This window comes from Barbatula barbatula (assembly GCF_947034865.1).
Source record: "Barbatula barbatula genome assembly, chromosome: 20".
In the NCBI taxonomy this organism is placed as follows: domain Eukaryota; kingdom Metazoa; phylum Chordata; class Actinopteri; order Cypriniformes; family Nemacheilidae; genus Barbatula; species Barbatula barbatula.
This window is the reverse complement of record NC_136783.1, coordinates 16481092-16506656: the sequence shown is the minus strand read 5'-3', so window position 1 is coordinate 16506656 and position 25565 is coordinate 16481092. Positions and strand designations below refer to the sequence as shown.

The 25565-nt window shown below is 40.0% G+C and overlaps 1 protein-coding gene across 1 annotated transcript in view; it reads right to left on the bottom strand.

Annotated features, from left to right (window-relative positions):
* Positions 1-580: 580 nt before the first annotated feature.
* cacna1ab (calcium channel, voltage-dependent, P/Q type, alpha 1A subunit, b) overlaps positions 581-25565 on the bottom strand; it is a gene marked incomplete at both ends in the record, with an annotated part of 76482 nt that continues 51497 nt past the window's right edge. The window contains 19 exons of the mRNA XM_079482750.1: positions 581-1234; positions 1910-2145; positions 2232-2454; positions 3923-3958; positions 6620-6739; positions 8002-8143; positions 8364-8470; positions 10601-10704; positions 12347-12454; positions 12629-12734; positions 18766-18862; positions 20733-20860; positions 21043-21193; positions 21279-21376; positions 21472-21537; positions 21676-21792; positions 24433-24516; positions 24816-24926; positions 25270-25434. Coding sequence (XP_079338876.1) covers positions 581-1234; positions 1910-2145; positions 2232-2454; positions 3923-3958; positions 6620-6739; positions 8002-8143; positions 8364-8470; positions 10601-10704; positions 12347-12454; positions 12629-12734; positions 18766-18862; positions 20733-20860; positions 21043-21193; positions 21279-21376; positions 21472-21537; positions 21676-21792; positions 24433-24516; positions 24816-24926; positions 25270-25434 — 2853 coding nt within the window. The remainder of the gene's footprint in view (positions 1235-1909; positions 2146-2231; positions 2455-3922; positions 3959-6619; positions 6740-8001; positions 8144-8363; positions 8471-10600; positions 10705-12346; positions 12455-12628; positions 12735-18765; positions 18863-20732; positions 20861-21042; positions 21194-21278; positions 21377-21471; positions 21538-21675; positions 21793-24432; positions 24517-24815; positions 24927-25269; positions 25435-25565) is intronic.

Here is a 25565-nt window from a genome sequence, read left to right as displayed (position 1 = left end):
AAGAGCACTTGCTTTTTCTTTTAAGTCTTTCCTTTGTGTCCATTTTTGGGTCTTTTTCGAGAGGCATAGATGTAAGGACAAAAGAGGGATTCTGGCTTTATTTTCAAAATTCCTTTTTTGATAAAGATAGGAGGTTATTACGTCTCCTCTTTATTTCCATCAGCAAAAACCCGCTTGGTCTTGCACAGACAAGCCTTCAAACATAGCAACACTGATTTTTTAAGTTTAGTCCATCTATAAACCACGATCTGCTCCAGCCCACTGAATTTATTATTTACTCCCAAAAACATTCCCTTGCATGCTGAGCATTGTGGGAAATGCAGTCCAGGGAGCAGGAGACAGCAATAGAGAGAGAGAGAGAGGAAGCAGGGGAGCTGTAGTTAAACCCTTCAGCTCTTGATGTGTCTGTGCTGCTCCATGGTGAAGAGTCTCACAGTATCACACACACATCCATTTATCCATGTGATTAGTGTGTTTGTACTGTCCTCTGTCCCCCCCCACTCCCCCTCTCCCTGCTGCTGTGCATAAACATCTCAAGTTGGCTTACGGTGAGTGGCGCCCCTCCTGATCACCCTTTGCGCTAACACCAATCATCCTCGTCCGTCTCGCTATAGGGTTCGTGCAACCCCTTCCGGGGCCCACGGCCATGTGACGACCGTTGTGGACCTGGGTGGGGGCCACGGCGGTGCGGGGAGGGCGAGGAAGAACGGTAGCCATTAGGCATACGGCGCGGGTGAGCAGGAGGCCCTTGACGAGCAGTCCTTGGTGAGCGAGGGTGAGAATGAGGGTTGCCCTGTGATAAACTCTGCTCATAGGCAGGGGGCTCGTGGTGTCGTTCGTATTCATAGTCCCGGTCATAGAACTGTCCATCGCCCTCCACGCTGTCTGGCGGCGGGCCCCAGCGTCCGTGAGGGGGAGATCTGGGCGACGCGTGCCTTGGAGAGCGAGGGGACGCTTGTCGGGGAGACCTGGGCGACCCGTGATGGGGCGAGGCGTGGCGGGAGGGTGGTAGGTGGTAGGGCGGTTCGTGACCTGGCGGCGAGAAGTGTCTTGGAGATGGGGAGCGGAGTCGACCCTGTCCCGGGGAGCCGTACGGGGGCTTGCGGACAGCGGGGGAGTAGGTGACGTGAGGGCGTGGTGTAGACGGGGTCTGGGGCAGCTGGCGACGGCCACGCCGGGGGGTGCTGGTCCCCGACGTCGAGGGAACGGGGCTTCCGCTCACGGAACTACTGCCCTACATGAAAATTAAAACAAGGCAAATAAAAAAACACCACAAAATTAACGTCAAACAAAAGAGAACAGCACACACCGGCAAGAGGTGGAAGATAAGGAGAGAGAGAGAGAGAGAGAGAGAGAGAGAGGGAGAGGGAGGGAGAGAGAAGGTGTGTGGAAACAACAACATCAATAAAACCGTAAAGAAACAAACCGGCAATGGGGCAAAACAGCAGACACATAGAAGCCACAAGTCACATCGAGAAAAATGGACAGAACGGTGATAAAAGAAGATAAACAAAAGAATAACACAAAAAGAGAAACTGATTTCAGTTAGCAGTAAGTATAAAGTCACAGGTGAGCAGATGCTGTCTGGTTACAGTCTTCCTGCATGGACCAACACCTGTGTGCAGCAGATACATCGACCCATGGTTTCATCTCTGAGGCTCCTTACGGAAAATAACTAAAAAAAAGATGATCTAAACCACACACCTACAGACATGTGCAGTGTGAACCAAATAAAGACTGCACAAGAGTATGTTTAATGTCCTCATGAATGTGACAAAAATAGGAAAATAAAAATCTGGGTTATTTTTCATTCCTTTTAAATCAAAAAGTAAAATGTCTACATTTTATGAGATTCAGTTTGTATAAAAAAAATGAACCTGTCGCTTCAGTGTATGTCTGTGTGCCCCACCTGTCTGTGCCCTCTCCCCTCACTCGGAGAGCGAGACCAGTGGCGATCAGATCTGTCGTGAGCATGACGATGGTAGTCGCGATCGGGACCGTAACGGTCTTTATCCATTGAGCTGTGGTGGTGGTGATGATGATGGTGGTGGTGGCGGCGGTCTTTTGCTCGCCCCCGCTCTCGTTCTCTTTCTTTAGGTGGAAGGTCACCTGATTGCGTAGTGGTGCTGAGGTCCGTGCCCAGACCTGACAATCACAAACATAGAAGCATGAGATAAGATGCTATGAGACGGGTTTGTAAGTGTTTGGTCTCTCTGTGTTTGTTGTGTGACCTGTATCTGCATCTGTATAGCGAGCGAGGGATCTCTCCGAAGTGCGATGACTGCGATCTCTGTCCCGGTCTCGATCGCGATCTCTTCTTCTTGGACCGTGCCGATGGCCCTCCTCTGACACCACTCTCTCCAAAGAGTAATCGTCCAATCTTACGCCTCGACCTGAACGCCCGTGGACCAGTGAGGATGTGGAACGGTGCATTGGACTTGTATCAGTGATGGTCTACAAGAAAAGAAAAGATAGCGGGAGGAACAGAAGAAAGAATGGGGAAAGACAGAGGGTTACATTGACGTGCTTCCTTATAGAACGGCTTTATCATATGAAGCGTTGAGATTGCATGTGTCTGACTGGTAAGATTTAGGCATCATCAGCTTAAGACTCAATCCATTCCACACGCACAGCAAAAACAAAGTCATATCTGTCATGCTCATCAAGGACAGAAATATAGATCGACAGGAAAAGCAACAAAGCTCCAAAGAGTAATACACAGAGAGATGGATATTTGGTGATATAGATAGATGGAAAGCTGGACGGACAGACATGCAGACTCTAAAAATGGATGTGATAAATGTGCCAAAATGGCACATGATGTTGTAAATAGCATAGCACAAACAATTTGTTAATAATTAGCACATCCTTTTTGAGAGTGTAGACAGACAGACGGATTGAAAGACAGACAGGCAGAAGGACAGACATAAATATAGATAGACAGATGGAAAGACAGACACAGACATGACTGACAGATATATTAAACACATCAAAGACAGACAGACAGACACATGACTGACAGACACATCCAACACATGAAAGACAGTCAGATAGATTGACAGAAAGGCACACAAAGATAAAAAGCAAAAACGTAAAGAGAGACAGACAGATACATGACTGACAGAAAGACAGACAGATGGAGAGACAGACGGATAGAGCGATAGATAGAGCATGCCTTGCATGCACTGCAGCATTTTCTAATACAAGCAGAACCGTACTCTTTGTTCATTTGCCTTCTCTGCCAAAGCTGAGCACACAGAACCAAATCCAACCATGAGTCCATGCACATACCCTGAGACAGTCATGTACTTTGGAATCACTTGGGAAGCATGATCTGAACATTGAAATAACCCTCACTTGCTCCTCAGATATAAGGATAGTCACACTCGCACACCACCGGTTGATGCCATGCGCTTTATTGGAACATGCCAACAACATGAGCGATACTAGCCGCAGGTTTTTCAGTTTGCAACAAGAGCAACGAGACAGCAAAAAGCTGTCCACATGACCAACACCGAGACAAGATACAGGCAAATGACCACACACATAAACATGGATACTGGGCTGCATAAGTGGACAGCAATAAATCTTGAGAGAGAGAGAGAGAGAGAGAGAGAGAGAGAGATACAATAGAGAAGACCAGAACATACAAATGGAGGAATACAGGGAAAGAATACAGAAAGATGATCTGAAATGAAGAGCTCAATGAGACATCGAGACTTATAGAAAGACATGGATTGCTGAAACAGACAAAATGAAAAGAAAAAAAACAGGGGAGAGCATGAGAGAAAGAAGGGGAGAGAGAGAGAGAGAGAGAGAGAGAGAAAGAGAGAGAGAGAGAGAGAGAGAGAGAGAGAGAGAGAGAGAGAGAGAGAGAGAAAGAGAGAGGAGGAGAGGCAGGAAAGCCAGAGACGGTACATACACTGAGGTTACTTCCTCGCGGCCTGTGTCTCCGCCGCTGTTGAACAGCAGACAGACGGTGCGCAGAACAGGACACACGCATGAGATCACAGAGACGACACACAGAGCACAGCAGAGAAAATGTGTGTGAAGAAAGAGAAGAAAGGAACGAAAAGTGAAGAGGAAGCAAGAGGGTAAAATGGAAAGAGGCCAACGTAAGAGTTTGGAGTAAAAACAAAGACAACCGAGACAAATGCAAAGAAAAGTGTCAAAGATGTAAAAAACAGAAAGGGATTGAGTTGGTATAGAATACAAAGATGAGTGTGAAACAAAGATAACAGAAAGTTATAAGGAGAGAGATTAAAAAAGAAAGAGACAGAAGAGGATATATGCGAGATTAAAAAACAGGAATGATGAAAATGGAAGGAAGGTGAGAGCAAGCCATGAGGCACAATTGTCATAAACAATAATTTAAATAAAATTACAACAATAATGTATGCAAGATGACAGATCAACATAATCAGATTACATTTAAGAGTAATTGTCAAAACACAAATGGAAACACAGGAAGTGATCGAATGTTAAGGATAGGTGTTCGACAAAAAGACAGGGTTACGGGAAGTGCATATCGAGAAACAAAGGGATTGGGAAGAGACCGAAACAAAAAGAGAAATTCAATCAAAGTCAAAAAGTTGGGAGATAGGGAGAGATTGCAAGAGAGAGATTGTGATCCCCATTTGAATTAAGAGACAGCATAGAAACACGCAGGCATTGACAGGAGGGGGTTGGGGTGAGGAAAAAGAGAAAAAAAGAGGAAAATTGAGCGGGTGTAGAGGAAGATAGGAAGCACACTAACACACTTACCGCAGCAGAACGCAAACTCTGTGGGGCAGAGCAGTGTTAAACAAGAGTGAGTCACAAAAACAACAAGCAGATCTACAGTACACATTTACACAACGCTAAAACAAACTGTCCATTGTGGTACCGACCCTCACACGACCTGGTTTGTACACAGCACGACACAAACACATCCAACCGGTGAGATAATACTTCAGTTGTGTACCTGACCACACACACGCGTGCGCGCACAGACACACTTCTGCTTCTTCATAGTATTTAAAATCCACCTTAGTCACACAAAATGTTCAAACCAGACACATCTCCAACAGGTACTCAACCAAGAGATCATGAGGTTTATGTCAGGGTGAGACATGGTGTGTGTGTATATGAAAACGTTTGTATGCGTTGAAGCGCACTGCCTTTAGAAATGCATCCGTGTCTTGAGTGTTGATGCTGGTTGTGTGTCATGTGTTGGAGTTTTATGGTTGTGTATGTTTGTTGAGTGTGGTACTGCATTCAGAGATTGATTTGTGGCAGCGTTTACAAGGTTCAGTTTGGATAAATCTCAAGGCAATAACGTAACATTTTCTTTTGTGGCTGATAAATGCATTTTAATGAAAGCTATTTTATCTCGAAAGAGTGTTAAATAACCTTAATCCATTTATCCAGAGTAAAATTACGGAAATATGACCTATCATGGCATTTTACATTTACGCATTTGGCAGACGCTTGTATCCAAACCGACTTACATTGCATTATCCTATACATTTATACATAGGTATCTGCAATCCCTGGGGTCGAACCCACAACCTTGCGTTGTTAACGCAATGCTCTTACCACTGAGCTACAGGAAAGAACATTTTGTATTATTTTTATAAAATACATTCAAAAAGAACTTAATGGAGCATTTATGTCTTTGACGACAGGGAAATGATCAATCATTACTTGATTACTGGCTTATTTGTTGTGGCTCATTCGTATACGATTTAATTTATACTCTCTGCTTTTGTGTCAGTAACAGTCAGGTTTAGGGGCGGGGCTTCATTTTAGCTTTTTCGAATAATCATTGATTTCGTATGATTTACGTCAAATGGTGAATTCATAATCAGACTCAGAGCCTGCTATCAAATATACAGTCACAGAACAAATGAAGACAGTATCAATCAGCAACGTGAAAGAATGAGAAAATGCAAAGATGCATTAAAGTTGTGAATAAATTATTTCATCATGTATTCATTTTTGAACTGATCCTAAAATACATGTACAAACATTAGTGTTGTGTTCTTTGCAGTATTCAAGATCTGCAAACAGCATAATATTTGTTATTTTATTTCAAATAAATGCAAATAAATTCATTAAAAATAATTTTCATATGGAATTGGAAAGAATTGTCACTAGTTAACAGAATTAACCAAAAATGATCAATTTACAATAGTACATTCAGAAAAACTGAAAATCATTTTGGAGTGGTCTCTTTTTTCCACGGCTGTATATGTGTGTACCCTAATGTTGTATTTAATAAGTCTAGTCGCGTTAGTTATCACACTCCAGAAACACCAAGGCGAGTATAATGATGCGGGACTCTCTCTCTCTCTCTCTCTCTCTCTCTCTCTCTCTCTCCCACACAGCCATGCAGGTAAGTGATCATCCAGGTGTGAGCCACTTATCAATGTGCCCTTTGACTCTTGAAAAATCCATGCTAGCATTTATATGTTAGCATGACAGCACAGCAAACTGCAGTTTGGCTCCTCAAACCGAAGCAGTCAAAGGCTGTCAGCTGGATAACTGAAAATATGTTGGGTAAGGCATGATAACAGATAAAACGTGGAAGAACAAAATGGGTGGGTGGAGGGTTTGATGGAAGGATGATGGTGCTCACTTGGTTGTCTGCTGAGAGGCGTGGCATGGAGATGGTCCGGCCATGCCCTTCCATTGGGTGATAGGGCTCAGTGTCCGAGTAATTGTCCCCAACAGGCCCAATCTCTCTCATTTCTACCGTCTGCAAAACAGAGCAACAGCATGTGGGCCAGGCGGATGCCTGCTTTACCGGCCAACAGCTCTATCTGGTTTGATAATGGACCAATGAGAGTTTAAACCAATAGAGGACAATGTATTACACACAGATCTCTTGAACAATTCGAGCCAACGTGTCTGATTTGTCAAATTAACAATAAGTGCACACTAGTCTCACAAAAGGGCTCACAGTATACTGTATCAAGCATATCTTGCAAATTAAAAATTTAGCTGGGTTTTCAGAGGCAGGATCACATATATTCATAATGACGTGCAACTTCAGCAAATTCTGACAAATTGTTGGGTTTTGGAACTGTGCATAGATTTAGATTTGTTATTTAAAACAAATTATAATTTTTTTGTGTACACACTTACAAATTACAAAATTCACAGTGATGCCATAGAAGAACCATTTTCGGTTCCACAAAGAATCATTCAGTCAAAGGTTCTTTAAAGAATCATCCCTTCCTTACTTTTTTATAATCTGAAGAACCTGAAACAGAAAGGTTCTTCAGATGTTAAAGGTTCTTCAATGTCATCGAAGAACCTTTTGAAGCACCTTTTTGAGTGTAGGTTCATCTGAGACTCGATGCACAATTTTGGTAGTTCTGATTGTCCTCCACTGGTGTAATGACTTGTTAACATGCTCAATAAACCTAAAGCCGTTTATCCAGCCTCCTCTATACTTCATGTTACTACAAGATGCTTCTGATGAGTGACCAGTGCAGTGAAACATCAGGGTCGGATGACTGTTTAGCTACAGAGAACAGTTAGACTGAAGGAGAGATGAGAGTCTGGAGGGCGTTTGGTACGATCCAGCAGACAGTGAGAAAGCAGGCAAGCAGTGAAACACCTCTGCAGTCATTCATTAATGATGAACGGGGAGTGAATTTCAAGGAATCAATTCATAAGAGAAAAGAGAAGAAATACAGACTGAGAGAGACAGTAGAGGTAGAAAATGTGATGTTATGAATGAGAGGGGTGTTCGAACGCTGCAAAAAGGGGTGATGTGTAGGAAGACAGTGATCGGCTGAAGCACGCAGTTCTTGGAAAACCAGATGCTGAGAGAAGAAACAGATTTTGCCGATACAGTCACAGGTGTTTTGATGGGTACTGAGGAAGCGTATCAATACCTGCTAAAAGTCAAAGTCAGAACTAAGAAAGAACTAAGGCTCCTTGGGGAAGACATAGTGTAGAACCAGAGCTTTGCTAATGCTTCTGATCTTGCATAGTAGACTCAGGTATTACCTGTGGATTGTGGCGGCTGTCGTGGTGATCTTCGGGATACGGTCCGTCGGGGTTCCAGTTTTCCGGAACAGACTTCTGGAACATTTCCTGGGCGCGTGATGTCACCCATGACTGGCTCTCAGTCATTCCGCCCTCTGGAGGTCTGAAGCATAGAGACATAATTTTCTTACTTAAAATACAAAATTTTGTACATACAGAATTACTTTTGTCCAGAAAAATAGGAACAAAAGCACAGAAACACCAGCAGTTTCTGCACACAACGTAAAAGAGCAAGTTTTTTAATATGTTACCATTTCTGTACTCATTTGGATAGTATTCTGATCACATTTGAAAACCTTCATGAATTCTGCTGTTATACTCACAGGCTGTTGACAGGTTCCTGCGGTAACTCCGGGAGGCCGTTCAACCCCTGCCCCCCTTCCTGGCTTGGAGACGGCTCCATGCGCTGAAACATTAATGGCGTTCGGTTCTGTGTGAGATACGAACATGGCCTGCAGCTGGGATCAGACACACTCATGGGATATGGGGTAACACACACAAGCCACCGTGCATAACACAGGTGGTGGGGTACCAGACAGCAGAGGTCCCCCAGAGTACCAACTCTGGGGAGGACACCAACCAGAATTGACTTTTCCGTTGGGTCTGTGCTGTCTAGGTGCTGATGGCTCATGGCATTTCCATCCAACCCACCAGAAGATATGGGTGGTAGTAACAATTTGGGCATGCTACAGTGAAGATCTGATGTTCACGTTAAGAACTAGAGGTTCTGGTGGACTCGAGTGGCTGGGTGTTACTAAAACAAGAACCCAACACCACTGGAAATCCAATACTCAGAGACCGTGAAAGCCCAAAGGTTACACCAACAACAGCCCCTCAACATCTATTAATGAACATATTGACAAATGTCTACACATAAGGAGAGAAAATTCCATGTTAGTCACACTGAAAAATCAACCTGACCAATAAATGAATGGAGTAAGATGAGACAAAACAGGATAGGGAAAGATAGGAGAGTAGGAAACTTCACATAGTGAAAAAGCATATGGTGTATCATACACCGGTGGTGGGAATATTTCATTTGATCTTGATTCAGGGAGTCGCAATCCAATTCCAGACTGATTCTAAGGGAGCTCCCTTACTCGCTGCCAAATTCTATGTGTAGGTTTTGTATGAGTGTACTTTTTCACAAAAAGAGTATAACAACCTTTTATCAGACCCTGTGGTATGAAATATAACTTTTTTTTTATTAAATAATAAAATTATTATTTAACTCTTTCCTTGCCATCAAAGAGATTTTATTTCCATACATAATTTAGACATAATCTCCACACATCTTCTGAAAAAGTACAGCATCTACAGATTCAAAAACAAGTTCGTTCAATGCTTTATTCATTGTTATGAATCAGATCTGCGTTATAAAAACATAATTTTGTTAAAAACCCCACAAATCATCAGATGACTTTAAGTGAGCATTTTTGATCAGGCTCCTGCATTTAGCAATACCAGATATTTCAGACCAGGCAGATTGTGGTATTTAGCGGGATTTGAAGCTAAATTATTTATAACGTAACATAGTAAATATGTGTATAGGGCATTCACTCAACATCATCTAATTTTTGACCGAGTTGCTTTTAAAAGGTTTTGCATCTGAACTCTTCACATATTCATGCCGTCAAAGTTTTGTGAAAACGATCAAAATGTTATTTTAAATCTTTATTTTAAAATAATGCTGGTGGGGAAAGAGTTAAAATCTTATTTTTGTGAATCAAAGTGCATCAGTGATTCATTTTTCCACACCACTGTTAAATATGTAATCAAAAACAAACATGAAAAATTGCAGACAGACAAAGACACAGAAATACACAATACACACACTAATAAATGCAAACAGGTTGACATCAAGTTGAGAGACAGACAGGCATACAGACAAGACAGGTCAGGGATGGATATAGAAAGTGAGACAGCCAAATAAGCACTGCTGATGTTGAGAGGGTGGTGCAGAGATGTCAGTTAGGTAGAAAAGACTGGGATTTGGGTCAAGACACATACATTCGTCCATTCCTTAACACAGCCGGAGTGTTCATGGTCTTTATAGGAAAGTTTAAAGTAGTCCTAGTTTACATTTTCATGCCAATGGTACCAAAGATACCAGGCAGAAGATTTAGTCGTATGCATAAACCATGCACACTGTGTCTGTAAAGAATGGGATCATTTCCTGGGCAGGGTGCAGGAATGACACTGACAAAAAGGCCATGTTGTATCTTAACATGGAATATATCCTGCAAAATCACTGCGTCTGTTTGAAGCATGCTCTTACTTAAACAAAAATGTGACTTAATAGATTGTGCCCTTTATTTTTTGTGTCGTTAAAAGCAATACATTCAGTTATATATTTAGTTATTTTCTTAAAATATTAGTGCTGATTGACTAAAATGCACAGCCTACTGTATTACTCAATAGCAAAAGCTGGATGCACACGTGTGAAGCTATAGTGAAGCTAGCCAAATGCAAACTTGACTAAACAGGTAACATGCTTTATTTGTTGGTAGAAAAATGGGTTTAAAACAGACAAAGCAGATTTGTTAGTTTCAAGCGGTACCTGCTCCTCTCGAAGCACCTGCAGCTTTTTGGCTTTGCTCTGCCGGTAATACTCCATAATCATCATGGCGGCGTAGATCTTGCCCACCGTCAGGTCTGTTGCTGCTGAGAGTATGAAAAAGTTAACCTGCACAATTAGACCGGGATGGAATGGGACCCTGAGCCGAGAGGGGAATGGGAGTTGGAGACAAGGCATGCCACAAACACAAAAGGTCCAGTCTCACAGATCCAGACTCAGCCCAGTCTTGACCTCAGAAGAGATCTGGACAGGAATTAACAAGTTCAAGTTCTTCTCGGTCCAAAATTAGTCTCAATCTAGGTCTGAGAAACTGGACTGCACACAACAAATAACAGGACGAATTACAAATATACCGTACATTGGCCCCAAAAGTAATTACTGTATCAAATAAATAAGCATTTAAAAATGTGGTTTCTTTCAAAATATAGATTTAAACTAAGGTAATCAGAAACATTTTGGGGCCAGTGTGTTCACGTTTATACTCAAATATACACACAATTTACACTTGACCAAGTTCAAAGTACACTGACGAATACAAAATGCCACAGAGCTGATAGTCTTTTCACAGTCAGATCCTCATCAACTAAACTCACTTTTTGGCTTTTAAAGGTACACATTTTTAGCCTGTATCAAGTTCCTACCGGGACTCAAGAGCCATTCCACTATCCGCAGACGTTACAACTTAAAGCCAAGTTATTTGAAATGACGTTGAAAAAAAGGAGCTCAAATTTTTCATCAAAACTCAGCAGGGGCATCCAGAGTTTGAATGAGACACCTAACATAGAATTTGAAAAATTTGGAGCTGCCATTGAGTTGAAAATCAAGTCAGTTCATCTAACACGCTTCTTTTTGTCATATAATGAAATGCCACTAGGCCCCGAATAAGTGTATAAGTCTAAAACATGCATAAAATAATGCATAAAAACATGCTAAAGGAAAACACTAGAAATATCATACTATATATACAGTATGTATGTATATATACACTACTAAGTAACCATGTCATATTATTAAGTACTGTAAACGTCTTAAACACCCTCAGATATGAGGTAGTGACTCTAGGTAAACTTTGGTAAAACTCTCTTTCAAAAGTGCTCTGTGGTTTAGAGGCTAAGCCCAGCTTTGTGTTTTACACAGGCTGGAGTGAAAAGACTTCTATAGAGGATCCATCTATAGCGAGGCACCCCCTGATAACAGGACGGGAGGCAGTGGATAAGAGAAAGCAAGATGAAGAAAAGAAGCTAGGAAAGTAGGGAGCATATGTCAGCTTGTATAAATTAGTAAGGTGGAGAAGAAGTGTCTTCATTCTCCAAAGCAAACTAAAGGAGGATGATTTAATGGGTTGTATAGTCTACTTTTGTTGCTCTTTACTGCTCATTTGGGATCGTATTAGTCATACATATTGCATCATGCCGGCCATTGGAAGCAAAGACCAGGTTCATGTCTTGGATTTTAAGATGTCAAGAGTCTTAAAATGAGATAATGTTTCTAACAAATAAAGCTGACATCGTCAATGATAGCATGGTTGAAATTATCTAACAAACAGAATGGCAAATTGGTTTGTCTGGTTGAGAAGAAAGTTAAGAAAAGCGAAAAGAGGTTTAGTTCAAAGTTTTTAATGTGTTGCCTGATCAGAGGGTGCTGAGCGGAGTGGATTGAAGGAAGCTTTCCTCTGATGAATTGGTGATTTTTGATTGGCTGTTTTTCTACAAACCATCTGCAACTTACACTTGTGTGGCGTTACCAGCAGATCCAGGTTCTTCTGGGAAAGATTTGGCCAAATCGCCATCATTTCCTTACGGAGCTCCGCGTCCATCTGGTGTTTGTCTGCGCCTCCTAAAAGTGTGCACACGAATATGTATGCACACAGACACCATGTACCGATACATAGAAACACACAAATACAATATCATCATTAAAGCATTATGATTACGAAAGCGGGAAAAAGAGAGAGGAAGGGAGAAAGAAAAGAGCAAGAAATAAAGCAAGAAAGAAAGTTTTTTCCTGTACCCTTGGCGATTTTGATGTCCAGGGCTGTGCGGATCAAGGCCATTAGTGTAGAGTTAAAATGTACACTGTTGTCATCAGCAACAGGTAGGTCCATACGCAGCAGTCTCTGCAGAGAGCCAATCAGAGAGGATGAGGGCGGGGCTGTATAATTTAAACTTTCTATCAGATGTTTGGTGGGCTAATAAAAGGCTTGGGGAGCTCATCTGGTTGAAGCTTTGAAACTATGCATGGTTTAATCCAAATAAAATTTGGTTCATCTCAATTTGCATTATGTATTTATAAAAAGGGCATGGCTTTGATAAACTTTCAGTGATACTTATACAACCACACAAATCTGGCTGTATCTCACTGGCATCTGTGAGAGCCACCATCCCTGACAGATGGTTGACCAATAGACTGAGAGACAACCTACGACCTCATAATGTGTGAATGATCTCATTCACACATCTTATAGGACAAATACAGTACAAACCAAACTTATGTACAGTTGAGGTATACACATCAATGAAGGGGCTTAAATTCAGCCCTCACAGATAACACAGAGACAGTATCTTTAAAAACTGAACACAGACCAGTTTTATACAGCAGACCCAGAAAAGTATTAGACAGATAAATTCGCCATGAAACATAAGTTGCGATAGACTTCTTTTCCGTATCGTTACATTTATCAGAGTTAAATGGCTTCTGAAATTAGAAAGAAATGTGGGGCGGGGCTTCCCTTTTTGATTGGTTTGTTGAAAATTGGGCCTGGAGGCGAAGGCTTACCATGCCTGGCCATTGGACAGACAGTATAGTCCGACCTATTTTTTGTTGCTTACGTCATGTGGTGAAGAGTTGTTGTTGAGAAGGAGAGAGGAGCTTAATTTGTTTGATTAAAAATTACAAGTGCAACGAATAAAAAAAGTAATCAATAATAATTTAACACTTGTCCTGTTTGATTTCACTGTCTTTAAAGACACATTTACTGTGTGAATGTGTATAAATATATTTGGACAAAATATACCATAAGCACATATTTCAAGCATAAGTGCACTTTGTGTTTATATAAAACGTGTGCGCTGTGTATATGTAGATATAAATGCACATAAATACATGTATATATAACTAATATTTACATAATTATATATCAGCTTATATTTAAATATAGTTATATGAAGTATAAATAAATTACACATATTTATTAAATATAAAACGTGGTTGCTGTGTATTTTTATATGTAGATATATGCAGATATAACAAAAATGTATATGTAATTATGTAAATTTATGTATAAATACATATTAAACTTATTTTTTTATTCTATACTTATATATTAATAAATATATATATATATATATAACCTAAACATATACATATGCACAGCATACACACATTTTCTATAAAAAAAATTCTTTTTAATTCATTAAGCGCGATTAGAATATATTTATTATAAAAGGTTTAGTGTTAAATAATATTACCTGGCACATGGTTTGATTTTTGTATGCGATACAGAAGTTTGGTCTAAATACCTTTTGGGGCCATTGTAAAAACTGCACTCATAATGTGCAAAAGCTGACCGTAAGTCAGCTGGCAAAGGCAGAGGAAACATACTAAATTTCCCATAGTGTGAAAGACTATAGAGCTCCCCCTACCTGTTGGAGGTCTTTTTTTGTACATACCAATAAATGAAAAGCAACCTAAAAACAGCAGTTTGGTATTGTTTTCAGGTTCCGTTTTTCATTCATTGAATCTACCTTCATGAGCGTTGGAATGCACAAGCACACATGGCATTAGTGTGAAGAAGTGAGCAGGTGTGTGCGTAGTGTACATATGCAGGTGTGCATTTCCGGCCAGTCCGTTGTTACTCTGAGGTTTAGACGGCAACGAGCTCAAGGCGCAGTTCCAGCGATGGCCATGCAAAAGCACATGCAGCAGTCTCCTTATTGATTGCACCCACCCGACCGCCTGCCCACCCCAACATCATGCAACATGCAGTGCATGCAACCCCCCACCTCCCTCCCCAACCCCCTCACAAAACGAGAGCAGTGCAGCCGCGCACAGAGAGTATCATTTCATCTATCATTCAACACTTGAAATTTTGGGATTCTTAATCCTTCTTTGGGTGATATTTCTCATAGGTTTTATTTGAATTGGATTGATTTTTCTGTTTTTCTGATCTCTCGATGCAAAACGGGTGCAGTTTTTTAGAAGGTCAGATAAGGGGTGGCATTCCCTACGGTGTTAAAGAGGAAAAAATGGTTGTGTTTTACACCGAGCAGGTGTAGGACTGAATTAGGGGCACAGGTATAGAGGTTAGTTCACTTCAGACTGGAAAGCTATGAGATGTGTACCACATATAAAAATAATGAGAGGGGGAGTGGTTGTTCTTGGCAATGGATAGAGAGAAGAACTTAGAAAGAGAGCCAGAGAAGAATGTTGTTGGTTGGAGATGAAGGGAAACGATAAGAGAACATGAGGAAAGTCAGAGGAAGAGTTTGAGATAAAGGTGGTCTCTTTGTTATTAAACACCACTTTATAAAGCATCTAAAAGTAATGTTGGCTTAGCTGAAGTCCATTCGATGACCACTATATTAAAAAAAAAATGGCAGGTTGTAACTATAGTACAAGGACATGTTCATATTCTTGCAGTTACTTTGAAAAGTTTCATATTTGTACTTTCGAGAGGCCCGCTGACTGACTAATAGCGTAAAAAAGGGAAACTATGGTGTATTCAAAATGGAATACTGCTTGCACACTAGCAAATATACGCTGCGGTATAAAGTGCACACTTACAATTTGTGACCCTGGACTACAAAACCAGTCATAAGCGGCCCATGTATATTTGAAGAGTTTGGTTCCAAAATGTTCAAAAATCATGTTTTTTTATTTTGAATTCCAATTAATATCAATCAAACTGCATTTGGTTTGTTTTGATTTAAGCCATAATAACAAAAAAATATAGCTAACAAACACAATAGAACACAATAAAACATGATACCATAATAAAAAACATGATGTTAAGATTTTGTTTAATGGATTTATCTCATTTTGGAACCAAACTCTTCATTTGTACACAATACATTGTATAGATCAAAATTATAGATATTTCTTTTATGCCAAAAATCATTAGGATATTAAGTAAAGATCAAGTTCCATAAGGATATTTTGTACATTTTCATAAATATATAAACTATATTATATAAATATAATAATATATAAAACTTAATTTTTGTGATCGAATGCAGGAAAATGGCACACAAAAATGGCTGGAAACACGCCCACAAACTTCACACGCTAATGCCCGCTCCTTGGGAATCACCCACTCAAGTTTGGTATCTATGTAAAGCTTAGAATTTCTGCTTTCCACAACGTCATTACAGCAGTAAGCCAATAGAGAGCCTTAAAACAAACCTGCTTTTTCTTAGCAACAGCCTGCTAAAGTTTTCTCTGACGGAAAACTTTGAAGGTGATCTTCTCAATATTTAGATTTCTTTGCACTCTCAGATCCCTGCCAAATATTGTCCTATCCTAACAAGCCGCACATCAATGGAAAGCTTATTTATTCAGCTTTTAGATGATGCATAAATATCAATTTCGAAAAATTGACCCTCCGACTGATTTTGTGGTACAGGGTCACATTTTATAAAAAGTAATTTACTATAACATTCTAAAATGTCCACTCTTGACAACATAATTAAGGAAATTAATATGAGATGCTTATTTGTAATAATTTTTAGTAATAAATCTTTTAAGAAAACAATCAATGTACGAACTACTATTACTTGTCACACAAACAGAGCTTGTTGCATTGTGGAATACAGTATTCTGTGCAGTGTGCTCATTTAGCCACACTAAATTTGCATTTCATGCACAGTATGCATACTATATACTACAGCAATACCAAGTGAGGTAGCATGCTATTTTGAACTCAGCAAAAAAGCGTGAACAGGAGACAAGAAGTGAGAGAAAAAGATAGCAAGAGACAGAATGTGGCAAGGGAGAGTTTATGGAGCTTAGAAAGAAGTCAGAGAGAAGACCAGGAGGGCGATATACTGGGGATTCTCGTAAAGCGAGGACTATGTAGAGATGAAGCAGTGGAAAATGTGGGAATACAGAAAAGGTAGAAAGAGAGCATCAGAGAGAAAGAGCGTGAGACAGTGAGAGAAAGAGAGAGGGGAACGGAAAACAGGTCAGAACTGCATTGACAGAATCAAACGGAGGACATATGGAAAGGCTTATTTGTGATTCTAGTGGATCTGAGTCAAAAGAGGGTCTAAAAACTAAACACTTCGCGGTCACACTAGCTGAACCTACAAATGTGTCACCAGCCGGAGGTCACAAAAAAGAACAAAAAATGTGTGAGGGGATATAAGCGGACTGAAGGAATCCAAAGGAGAGAGAGACGCAGAGGAAAAATACACACAATCCTTCCCAGTCCTTCTGTACACGCACACAGTGTATATTCCTGATTGATATTAGGTATATTCCTGAAGTCTTGTCTACCTTTTAAATTCTGTTCGAGGGACCTGATGATGCAATGAAATTGAATGTTAGGAAATAAGCTGAGAAAAACGAATGAACTTATCAAGTATGACTCTGCAAAAGGTTTATTAAAGGTGCTGTGAGATACTGTAAGAAATGACTTAATCATTAATTTATTTGCATGATTTGTTCAAAATTTGGAAAAACTGAATGACACGTTGAAATACACAAGGCTACATGATACTGTGTTCTAATAATGTTCTCTTATTCATTAAATCACAAATGTTATCTTTTTGTGAATCATTTTGATTGCTGACATATCATCAGTGGGCGTGGTTTTTGGAAAGAGGGTGTGTGTTCAAGGGGGGGAGGTGCCTAAGGGGATGAGGTGTAAATGAGCAAACACTGCTTACAGCACCTTTAACATTAATGATGTCATTATGTTGTTTAAGACTGTATGAGTGTGAGTGAGGGTTTGGGTACGGTGCAGAAGGGCTGACAAGGTATCCTCCGTTCTCTCTCTCCAGTGGATGCGTGTGCATTTACATGTGTGAGTGTCAGCTGACTAACGCTTTCGCCGGTACCCCACAATGTAAAAAGAAAGATACAGCAGCTCACCAACACCAACACTAACAGAAAAAAAAATACGGACAGCTTGGATTGGCTGTGGCGCACCCACGGCGGGTGCTACCGCTAACCTTGTAGGCGACCCGAGCTGGGCACCTCTTCCCCAGGCCTAGCGGTGGACACATGTGCCTGAGCATGTCATACATATCACTGTAACTGATCCTGCCGCTGTAGGGGTGGGAAGGGGAGGGGTGAGACCCCGAAAAAAAACGAGGAGAACCAAATTAAACAGGACGACGGACGAATAAAACAACAGACAACAAGGGAACAAATGAAGGGGACCATGGGACAAAACGGAGGATGGTGCGGGGAAACCAAATAAAAAAGGAAGAGGAAATAAGAACGGCAAGAAAGAAAAACAAAGACACATAGGTTACTGTTTTGATCTGGGCGAGGGGCGGGGTTTTTAGAGCGCAAGAGCTCTTGATTGGCTGGATCTGTAGTTATGCAATTGGAGGTTAAACAGGAGGAGGGGAAGCTGGGTTTTAGCCCTAGTAAAAAACACTGTTCTATGCGATCGTGGCACGGTCCCATAGAACTGCAGTGGGGCTTCGAACAGGCAAAGAAAAGCTCCGCTGCTTGGTGGTGAACTATGGCAGTCACGTCAATGCAGTCCTCTGATCCCCAACCCTCACTTCGTCCCCAAACAAGAACAATGCACACTGTTACACCCAGTCTGCCAAGGCATGGTTCAACAGCAAGCAGAAAAAAAACAACAAAATGGATTCGTTTGCTTTTGTTTTTTTGTTTTGTTTAGCTGTGATTCATTCCACAGAGTCGTACAGACTTGGCTATCGGTGGCAGTGCACGTCATGCTTCTGAAAGGTGTCTGCATTGTCCCGCACATTCTCATTTGTCATATCAGAATGCATATATATAAAGATGGCGAAGAAAATAACAAGAATGAATTTTAAGGAGAGGAAGATAAAAAAAGAACTGTGGAGAAGAGTAAAAATATCAAAAGAAAAGGAATCAAAAAGAAAAGCAACATTCATTCCAGTCTTCAATGCGAGCAGGTGCTTAAATTTTTGCTTTAGTAGGATCCAAACCTTGCAGGCCACCCTATGAGGACATTTCTTGCCTAAGCCCAGCGGGGGGTCGATAACCCGCAATAAACTGTACATATCCTTATAATGAATGCGCCCGCTGCAAGAAGAATACAGGGAGGTTAGAGGGGGCACACACAGGAAGAGAGAGAGAAGAGTGAGCGAGAAAGCCATAGAGGAAGTGGAGAAGGAGAGAACAAGAGCACAAAGAGCAGAGAGTATCAAAGCACACATATCCATTGACAAATCACAGACCAAACCCAGTGATGCTCCCTTGGCTGTTCCACTGCCTCCAACCAGTACAAAACTGGATCATTCAAAGGCCAGTCCTATCAACGGTATGCTAGCAAACGCTGTCGGATCATACATCCACTCCTGGTATTGTCTCGGCTGTATTCAAAGTTGCAATCCATTTTCGGGGGTTGAAGTAAACAAAAATCGGTAGAGCAAGCACATAAAAACTAGAGTCTCCTTACACCAAACGGTGAGCTTATGATTTATATGTTAAGCTTTCTTGCAGGATTTCACAGAAAAAAATACTTTAATGTCAAATTACGGACTGCAACTTCAAACAAGCGTGAGAGGGTGACGGTGGAATCTAAGCAGCTAAGATTTCAATGCATGTGAAAATTCAGCTGAATGAAGCACTATTGAATTCTCACATGTGAATTTACTCCGGTGAAAACAGGCAGAGCTGCGTTTGAATGATCTTTAGTGCTGTTCTGAACATCCCGCCCCACATGATGCTGCGTAAAACCGTCGATATGACCGTGCACATGAGAGTCTCTCTCAACTTGGCGAGTCCAATGACTTAATTGAACTGCATACAACAACGGCTATGTGGGCTTTATCAGTCAAAATACATGAGGTGTATTTTGTAAACATTTGTATGCAGTGGCAAGTACAGAAATAAGCTGCGACAGCTTGTCTGTGGAGATGTCTGCCATGCACACCTGAGCCATAAATGTGGGAGAATTAAGTCATTGTGAGGTCACGATCTGCCATGCACAGGGTCTTACATTCAAAATTCCTTTAATAAAAAATCGAAATTTTCTAATGTACTATTACTATATTTTTCTCATTTTATCTCATTTCGTAGAAAATCTGATTTTGTAGTCTTTACATACTGTACAGTATGCTCTTATTTTGTCTCTTGTTAAACCTATTTATTCTCTTGCGATAAAATATTTGCTTTCGCCATATATAAAAAAACGAATTAAAAGAAGCTTTAAAATTCATCAAAAAAGTGCTTTTGAAAATGATAACTGAAAGGTTGTACTGTACACTTCACATGAAATGAAGACTCCAGTCATAACCTAAAACTTAATTTTGGCTGAAGCTGCATTCATGTCTGTATGAAGTCCAACACGACTGTCCATGACAACCACTCACGAAAAAACTCACGGAAATCTTAGAACGTAGAACAGCACTGTTGGAGGATGCAAGCACTGGGACGGGGGAAAGCGGGAGATGTGGAAGTTTGTACAGTCGGGCTAGTGTACATATGTGACATGAAATTAGACTGCAGAGGTCACATTAGCCCTGGGTACACCTTTGCAAGGTGGAGGGTGGACTAGGAGGGATATAAAGATATAAATGGGGCATTCTGAGAAGGATATTCACTTCATGGCCTTATCTGCCATATCCAAATTGTGACTGTGGAAAGTATTACAGATCGATTTTTGGTATCGTAACCGGCTTTGGGCCAGCAGCTAATAAAATTAATGATTGTTTCTTGGAGTTCCTTTTTTGCATATGCATGTTGGTAAGATAAGAATGTTTGTTCGGCTTGCAATACATGTGTGAAATTAGCATCTTTAAAATTAGGTGGCAAAAATAAATGGACGCGCTACAATTTCAATATAAAAAGCTGGTTGAGTGTTACTTTTTAGAAAATAAAAGAATATGTATATATATTATTATTGGGTTATGTTTGGGTTTGTAGAGACTTGCATGTCTATGTAACTCACCAAGCTGCAGGGTCGTATTCTGCCCATATCCTGACATACTCATCCAAATGATGTGGACCCAAGATGGAGGAGTCTCTAGTCAGGTACTCAAAGTTATCCATGATGACAGCGACAAAGAGATTCAGCATCTAAATGCCCACACATAAGATAAAGTATCTTAGTGTTTGATCTCATACACTAAAGGAACATTTTCCAAACCTAAAACTTCTGTTTAGGTTTCAAACATATTCAAATGAAGAAAATCATCTCTAGGTCAAATAACAAATACTATAGGAGGTTACTCAGAGATACCAGAAAATAAATTTCTCACTAGGAAAGAACACAGGAAGATGAAAGAGACAAAGTAAGCATAGGCGACGTTGCTGCCACACTCGTTGCCCCCATTCCCAGAATTGTCGTCGCATGGCATCCCTCCAAGACAAGCCAGCATGATCTCATGCCACGCTTCGCCCGTGGCGCTCCTGTTACCAAAACACACCCATTACATATGAAAGCTGGCATCAGAGGCAGAGATGTAATAAATCACGGCAAAGCCATAATACCAACCTGAAAAGTAGCATGAGGGCCATGATGAAGGTTCTGAAGTTGTTGTGTTCATTGATAGCGCTCTCTCCCTCTTCATCCAGTGCCAAGTTTCCAAACAACTGCAACGCGCCAAAACATAGAAAATACAGAACGCAGTATTCTTGAGAAATCCACTTTGAGGTTAAAGTCTGATAAGGTGGTACGGAAGGATTACCTGCATGCCAATGATGGCATAGATGAAGAACAAAATTGCAATGAGCAGGCACACATATGGGAGAGCCTGCAAGCAAAGAGAGAGAAAAATACTCGTACCTGAGTTGCAATGTAAATATACAATCAAAACAAATTGATGAAATTTGTATTGAAATGCACTGCGTATAAGGTATATGCATTTTGTGGATGTGTAGTTCTTTTGTACCTTAAAGGATTGAACAAAGGTCCAAAGCAGAATGCGAATGGTCCCACCCTGCCTCAAGAGCTTAATGAGACGAGCTGCTCGGAAGAGTCTCAAAAAACTCAGGTTTATGAAGTTTTCCTGAAGATGAGAGGAGAATGATCCAGAGGAAAAGAGAGGAGTGGTGCCCAAAGAATATATATGTAGAGAAAGGTGTGGTAAAGTGAAGAAGAAAAATCTGAATCAGTTTCCATAACAACAATTCACTTTTATATTTCTACAACAAAAAATGGAGTAAGTAAATGAAATCTAGAGGGAGAGATTGGGATAAAGTAATATAATATATACAAGTTATAAAAAATGGGATTGACATCAGTGAAACAAAAAAGAAACGGAAAAAGTGAATGAAATATAGCTAAATTAATTGAAGAGGGGTTCAATAAAAAAATCATCACTAAATTGTAACAGTCATCATCCAATCATATTAAAGCATCAACTTTTTTTATTCAAATGCACTGATCTGTTGGGACAGGCAAGCCACAAATATGGAAGCAGCCCGGTGCACCGTAAAATACATTCGAGCATTCGAAACAGGGTGGCGATACCACTGACCAATGGGAATTGGCTGCTTTGGTCAAGTGATACTCAATTCACACAGTTTATTTAATCTTTTCTTGGCATATTAGGACTGCTTAAAGTGATAGTTCACCCAAAAAAATGATTCTGTCATCATTTACTCCAAACCTGTATAAATTTTGTTGTGTTGCTAAACACAAAGGAACATATTTGTAAGAATGTCAGTACGCGAGCAGATCTCGCTCCCCATTTCCTGCCATATTAGGGAAAGTAAATACTATGGGAGTCAATGGGAGGCGAGATCTGCTCGGTTACTGACATTCTTACAAATATCTTCCTTCCAAAATGTCCATACTGTTTTTCGAATATATTCGCAGATAATCAAAACTTATGATTTTTCCCCCTAGATCACAAAAGATTAACAATGTTGTCTCTGCTCTCTTGAACAATAAAAACGTTTTGCGATCAGAGTTTTGTTATTTTTCACTTGTTCTCTATATGCCATGTCTTGGACTGGAAATGGACTGGAAATCTTGGCAGTGTGGACGGGTTATTGAGTATCACTCCCCATTCCATCATACACATAACCTTCAATGAGAGAGAAGTAGCGCCCTCTCCCATTCAGAAGAGGAAAAACAGCAGTGCAGAACAGGCTGATGGGTAGAGGACGAGAGAGATGAAGGAGGGGCGATCATGCAGCTTTTGCTAAAGTGCATGGCATTCATGTGATGGCAATATCTATGACTGTTTCTGTATTTAAAGGCAAGTGTTTAAAGGCAAGATAGTGCTCTCGTGGTCACTGGATATCAACGTAGAACGAGAAAACAGAATATGGGTAAAATGACTACATGTCAATTATTTAACTGCATCCCAACATTTTGTAAATGCATTCAGGCTAATGTATCATAAACATATTTAAATGTACCAGATATGTGCCCACTGTATTGTTATTTGTGTTAGGGATGGGTGTTATGACCAACGCTTTAGACTCTTTTAAACGACGATTTATTTCATTTAATTTATTTAACCAATTTAAAAACTCAAGAAATCTCTTTAACAAGAGTGACCAGACCAAACAGGAAGACGCCAAATTATGGTAATCATAACAAATCATGTTATGGTAATAATGCTGTATATCCTGATATAGAATTTAAACGAATAAAAAATGTAATAATAACTAACAGCCCTATAGATAAATCAACCATGCAACAGCATTTATATCCTTGTATGTAAAACATGTCATACCACCCATTCCTATTTTGTTCCAGAAATTAGTTTTGTTTATTGCTACCAAAATATATGAATAACAATGTAAGCATTAAATTGCAAGCATCCCTGGTGGTGGGGTCGTCATACTAAAAGCGCATGCTTTCGCAAAGGAGAGGACGATAGAGAGAGGCATTTTGGGTAATGGATGCATTGGTAGCTAAGAGAAAATTACAAACCAACCAGATTCTACGTGTTGTTGCAGTAGATGGGTGCATACATGTACAGCGAGTGTGTAAAGGGTTTTGGATGGGCACACACATGAGATGGAAGACATGAGAGTTTCATAGTGCATTTTTTTGGTTTTGTTTTGGATTGGATGGATTTATCGCCAACAAATCAGAGGAACAAAGAAAGCATGTAAAAAGATAAAACAGGAATAATTCATTATGGATACAGTCAACAAGCTGATTAATCAAACACAGATACGGTGGATATTGATTCACACTGCAGGCTGTTCCAGTGGACAGACGGGATATTAATACAGTAATAAATATGAAAAATGATAGTTGAGCTACACGGATTTGTTCAGGTACACTGGAGCTCCTTAAATATATAGCAGTGGGATTGTGTAGTGTGTGTGACCATTGGGACAGCCTGTAAACTTCAATCTAAAACATTTACTTTAAACAAAGAACCTTCAGAAACACACATGACACAAACCACCACAAACACGGACTGACATTTACACACAAACACAAATACACAGCACTATAGCACAAACACATTATGTAGACTGTACAGCTAAATATATGAACGTTTTATTGATAAAGAACCTAAAAAGCTATCGGTCATAATTTTCAACAATTCAAAACACGTTTATTTAGTAATAAAGGAATACATACTGTTCCTCAACTATTTCAATTAAGTGGGAAAATACTCATTCATTTTTGACTACCAATATGGCAATGCTTTAAACTTATCCAAAAGTGCACTTACCACTATCTCTGTCACTAAAATATCTGTGACGCTGCCGATAACGGAGACAAAATCAAAAATATTCCAAGCGTCTCGGCAGTAATTCTGCAGAAAAACAAAAGTAGAGCACGTGTTAACCAATCACATTGGAGTTATCATACAGTACCACCAAATCCTGCTTCAAAAGTGTAGCCAATCACATAGCTGTTGCCATGGAGACAAGCGAGAGTGCATTAGAGAGCGTTTTTTCTCCAAACTTTCAAAAGGGGTTAGGAGAAGAAAACACAATTCGTAAAAATAGGGCTAAATAAATAACAGCGCATATGAATTAATATTTGATGATATCTTTAGATACACAGTGAGTAATGCAAGGAAGAGCTAGATGTTTGTTTGTTGGGACTTACTTTGATGCCAAAGGCAATGAGTTTTAGAATACACTCCATAAAGAAGAGTATGGTGAACACAATGTTCAGGTACTTTAGAACATCATCATATGCTTCAGAGGCTCCTTTGTACTGGAAGCACAAAAAAGAAATATGAAAACGCCGGAAGCAGAAGGATACTATTCATAAAAATATAGATATATATACATATTTATATCTGAAGATTATTATCAGATTTATCTCATTTTGGAACCAAAATGTCTGTTTTTAAAATATTTCAAAAATCATGTTTTTTATTGTTATCATGTTTTTGTTGTGTTTTATTGTGTTATTATGGCTTGAATCAAAACAAACCAACTGCAGTTTGATTGATATTAATTGGAATGTGCAATAAAAAAACACAATTTTAGATTGAGTTATCTCATTTTGGTACCAAACTCTTCATATACAGAATATATATAATAGGGGCTCATACCTTCATCATCAGGACAATTGTGTTGAGCGCAATGAGAGTCATGATACTGTACTCAAAAGGAGGAGACACCACAAACTGCCACATTCGGTATTGAAAGCTTTGCTTGTTTTGTGGCATGTGGCGTGTCAGAGGTTTGGCATTTATAGCAAAATCAATACACGCTCTCTAGAGAACAGAGAAAAACAGAAAACAGTGAAAGACGTGTCTGACAAATCATGTTGTGCTAATCACATGAAAAACTCAAATAGGACATATGCATGTAACAGTAAACCTGCAAAGTCGATATACTAGTATGT